Source organism: Grammomys surdaster, unplaced genomic scaffold (assembly GCF_004785775.1).
Source record: "Grammomys surdaster isolate TR1022 unplaced genomic scaffold, NIH_TR_1.0 61, whole genome shotgun sequence".
Classification (NCBI taxonomy): domain Eukaryota; kingdom Metazoa; phylum Chordata; class Mammalia; order Rodentia; family Muridae; genus Grammomys; species Grammomys surdaster.
In genome coordinates, this window is record NW_021604563.1 from 19,894,749 (window position 1) to 19,899,526 (window position 4,778).

Below are 4,778 nucleotides of genomic sequence, written 5' to 3' on the forward strand. Positions count from 1 at the left end.
TACAAGGAGAAGGGGAAGCTCACCCATTGGTACTACCCCATCCTGGGACATCCAGTCCCAGCAAGACTAAGTAAATCCTCTCCACTGAGGCCCAACCAGGCAGTCAGTCCAGTAGGAACATTTTTGAACTTTGTAAAATTATTCCCTGTCAAGAAACATGATGATCATCCCCATCCACTGAATCACTAATACTGTCAATTTCCATAAAAACATTAATGTTTTCTAGACCTGGAATAGTGAGACAAAAATTAATTATCCCAAATGGAAAGTGTTGTCATATATTGGATACCCATAATGAAAAATAATATAAAGACTATTTAAATTCAAACTATGCAAAATCACATACATATATGGATATTTTATTCAGATACTAAAGTAAGCAGGTATAAGGTCACAATAAAGCAGCACACAAAATATATAATATTTCTTTATTCAATTATTGAATTAATTTTAGGTCATTTTAATCATGTAACTATCAGCATATAATAGGTATTTTGATGAAATGGGAAAATCAGCATAGGAAAGTGGAATTTTTAAATCTGAAGCTATAAATGCTGTTTTAAATTTGATAGTAGCTAAATATTATTGTTTCATACAGTACTATATAATCTCAACACTTTGTATATATCTGCTGCATAAATAAAATATTAATACATATTATTGTGCCTAAGAAAATTACCCACAAGAATGCTGTCTAAATATATTTAATTCAATTTGTAAAAGTACAGACTTTAATAAAATGTATTTTCATGGGGGTAATCTGCATTGAAATATTAAAATCAAACAAATAGACAATGTACACAATATTTTCAGTCTCTACATGACAATAAGTCAGTTTTCCCAAAATGTTTGCCCACTGTCTTTTCAGAATCAAACATCTAACTGATTAAAATTGATTAGACAAATATGGCAGATGATGAGAAGGAGTGAGGGAGAGAAAAGCAAAGCTACAGGACTGAAGGAAAATGTGTGATTTAAAAATCACAAGCTATGAGGACATTGAACTGGTTCATTCTATAGAATTTAATAAAGAACAAGCACTTATTCTGAGGGAATAATTAATACATAAACTCATTAACATATTATACATTCAAAAGAAATTCATAACAGAAGCCCATAGCACTCTATTTACAAGCAATGATGTGTAATGATCATTTCACTATTCATAGGAGAAATGTGATCTGTTAGCCATTAGATCTTGTTTCCATTTTGGCAATAGAATATAACATTTTAAAAGGTGAATTAGGTTAATTTAGTTTCAGTTTCAAATTTTACACATTTTCTTTTATCTCATATCAAGATCATGGTTGCAGAGAATCTGAATAGTGTAAAACATTGCCAAGAGAATCTCAGATATAGATGATGGTTTGCTATATACTTCAATCACTCAGCCTGTGCACCTTCCTTCATCTCAGATTTAAAAACAACCAAGAATAACACAATAATAAAAAAGAGGTAATCCTTGTGCCAGTAGAGTTTAAAATAAAATAAAGTTTAATTCAAGTGGAACTAACTAAATTCTCCATTTTTCCTTAATCTTTCTATCAAAGTCTCTTACAAATGTCAGCTAAATTGTATTTTTTTTCTATAGTCTCTTTGAACCTACATACAAAAATAGTATATGCACATGCAAAAAATTCTCCCAGGATGTACTAGCTGTCAGTGTAAATGGTCTTGTGTACCATAAAATAAGAGGAAGATTATTGAAACACTGATCATATGCTTCTAAAATTTTTTGATACAGCTCCTTCCTCATACTGCTTTTGTGGTAAACAAAGCTTATTACAATGTGTACATACAAAGCATACTAACTTGAATGTGAAAACTACTAAAGGTGTCAAAACAGAAAGAAAACATAGATGGTCATGAATCTTATTTATTGTAATTATCTCCTACAAGAATTCAGATGAACCAAAATAATTTCTCAAAAAAGTAACACCACCACAAAGAAAACTTTAAGAGACGTAAAAAGCAAGAAAACACAATTGTTACTGTAGTTTCTTACTTGACTCAGCCAATCTTAGTTGATTCCCATTATAGATGTCATACAAATTCCCGACTAGCCTGGTTTGATATTTGTAAGTTAGGAGTGCTTAATTCAGTACTATTTCTGTGGGAAACATTACGAAGATTACATAGTGCTAAAGAGTGGAGGAGGGCTTCTCTGGCTTTGGATGCTTCTATGTTCTGCTCTTGAGAGATTTGAAGGCTAATTTGATTGACATTATTCATCAGTATGCTAGAAGCCATGAGGTTGGTTATAGAGAGGCACCTGGTAAGATTTTCTTCCAAAAACTGTTTATAGAGTTCATCCACCTTTCTTTCCATATAATTATTGAGCATAGAATTAGAGAGGGGTTGCTTATGTAATAACATGCTTTTTTCTCGAGTTTCATCACCATTGAATAATTTTGAGGTAGATGTTTTCTCTAGAGGCTCCATTTTAGGCGAGTGGCCCAATGGTATATCCACTGAAAGTAAAAGAGGACCATTACAAACATCATCATGTGTGTGTTCCACAAAGCAGCCGGAATCATACATGTTTCTAACGTGGTCACCTCCTATCTGTAGGTCAGGATAATTCTGGCAAATACTTGTACATGACCAGGATCGATATAAATCCAGTTGTGTTTCATCATGTCCTCTTTTTGGAATGGGCAATGCAACAGATACATTTCCTGGAGGGGTTGTACTTTTGCATTTTGCAACAGGTAGCTTGTCCATAGATTTCATTTGAGATGAATCATTGTCTTGTTCAGTTAAACTTCCTTCCATAACTTTCTCTTGACTTCCGGTCTTTAAAGGGGGAAGTGAATTGTCCGGTATATCTAAAAGCTTATTTTCCCAATTTTCCTTTTTATCATTTGATGTCTTCTTACATCTTAGCGGTTTGTCAAGTTTTGCATGTCTCTGTTCTTTGTAGAGGAATTCAGTTAGGAAGGCTTCTCCAAGCATTTTCTTAGACAAGCTATAAAATATGAATGAACTGTATCCCTAAAATATAAAATATCTAATTAAGGTAAAGAAATATAAATTTTTCTCTGACATGAACCATGTTTTAGGGAAGAACTGTTGCTTAAAAGACAAAGAATGAAACTAGAAATGCTTTGATTCTTTTTTTTATTACTGTTTAGCAATGATGACTTTACTTACTTCTGGCTCTCAATTTTCTCAACAGTTAAATTATAATAATACCCCCTTCCATTTTCATTGGGCTATTGTGAGAATATTACATAGCATCCATGCGAATGTTTAAAAATTGCAAAGTCAAGGACATGTATAACACTATATTGAGCTGGGATTTTTTTAGTGTTTATTTAGAAGTTAATAAAATGTCTTGCCATTTACTGTCCAAAAGTGCGTTTAAAATAAAACTTACACCTATGGAAATTTTCTGAACTAAACTTTAATCGTAGCTATCTATTTTTCCTATAATGTAGGTCTCTGCTTTTTCTTTCTCCTTTCTTTTTAATTTTTTCTTTTTCTTCTTTTGGACTCATGGCTTCCTTCCTTATGTGCTATTCCATGCTTTTATATCATTTATTAATATAATTCTAAAAGTTTCAAATTTTCCTGTAATGTCTATGTAAAAAGCCAGGCATAATACTTCACATCTGTAATCCCAGCACTCAGCAGGCTGAGGCAATAGTATCTTAAATTCAAGGTCATCCTGGGCTAACTGGCAAAACCTGTCTCTTACAGAACAAAATTAAACGTCAATTCTATAAAAATGAAAAAAGTCAGTCACCTTCATTCAAGATAAAGCTTTCATCTCATAGGTCTATGTTATATATTACACATGTTTCCATGAAACCTATCTATGTTAATACTTGAAAAATTTTGAGAAGAAAATGAAACACAAATAAAACTAAGTAAGAGTTTAGACTTACGTTTTCCAAATATCAGGATACCTAGAGATTTGGTCCTCTGAGATGCCAACAGTCCAAACTGAGAAAAAGTCCTTTCTGTCTGATTTGCGTTTCAGCGTCTGCTTACATCTTACAAAGGATGACAGTTTTAATCACATAAATTGGTTCTGCTTTCCGTTAGTACCCCAGGACTGAAACCCTAATAGGAAAATGATGTGGGCTGGTCACATGTGAGGTATGGTAATGACCGTGTACCAAAAGAGGATCTTGAAAGTGTTTCTTCAAGTTCCCAATGACAATGGATGGGAAAATGTTAACAGTAGTGGAGTTCTTAATGTTCACAAAGACAGAGACAAGGTTATTTTCACTTTTGAGTAGGACAAAGGTGGAGCAGCCTCAACATCTTTGGTAAAAAGTCGTAATTTGAAACAAACTAAATGAGCATCAAAAATAAACTGATTATATAAATTTTGATACATTCATGACAGGAAATACTAAAGACTTTTCTTAAAGAAACACACATTTTTTATTAATTCATACACTCATGAGATGAAATACTGAATTAAACATTTCTTTAAACATATTTTTTATTAATTCTTTCAAGGATTACACCTTCCTCTCCCTCCCCGCAGAAGCCACTGGCTGTCAATAGATCTTCAGTTATGGGGTATGAGGCCATTAGCCACTTTGCCTTCCATGTCTGAATGTTGACTAGCTTGACATTGTACAGGTCTTACTCACAGCTGCTGTGAGTTGATGTGTGCAGTGGTCATGTCCTGTCCAGACGATAGTTTTCCTCTGCTTCTTTCTGACCTCTAGATTTTATAATCTTTCCATGCCCTCTTCCATGATGGTCCCTGAACAAATGAAGCATTTCTAATGATTTTATGATACTAAATTGATTTTTAT

The 4,778-nt window shown here is 33.0% G+C and overlaps 1 protein-coding gene across 2 annotated transcripts; it reads right to left on the reverse strand.

The window, feature by feature from the left end:
- Positions 1-708: 708 nt before the first annotated feature.
- Positions 709-4,023, reverse strand: LOC114635384 (uncharacterized protein CXorf21-like). Of its 2 annotated transcripts, XM_028784049.1 has the most exons (3): positions 3,891-4,004; positions 2,559-2,994; positions 709-2,471 (listed from the first exon to the last, which is right to left on the reverse strand). In XM_028784049.1, exons 2-3 carry the CDS (start codon positions 2,953-2,955, stop codon positions 2,044-2,046), a joined length of 825 nt encoding a protein of 274 aa, XP_028639882.1. In that variant the 5' UTR covers positions 2,956-2,994; positions 3,891-4,004; the 3' UTR covers positions 709-2,043. The 2 variants fall into 2 exon arrangements, with proteins under 2 accessions (XP_028639882.1, XP_028639852.1); XM_028784019.1 differs by having other exon boundaries at positions 709-2,994; positions 3,891-4,023.
- Between the last annotated feature and the right edge of the window lie 755 nt (positions 4,024-4,778).

Bases quoted from the DNA above. Each gene is read 5' to 3' on its own strand.
- LOC114635384 (XM_028784019.1), bottom strand. From the start codon at position 2,955: ATGCTTGGAGAAGCCTTCCTAACTGAATTCCTCTACAAAGAACAGAGA.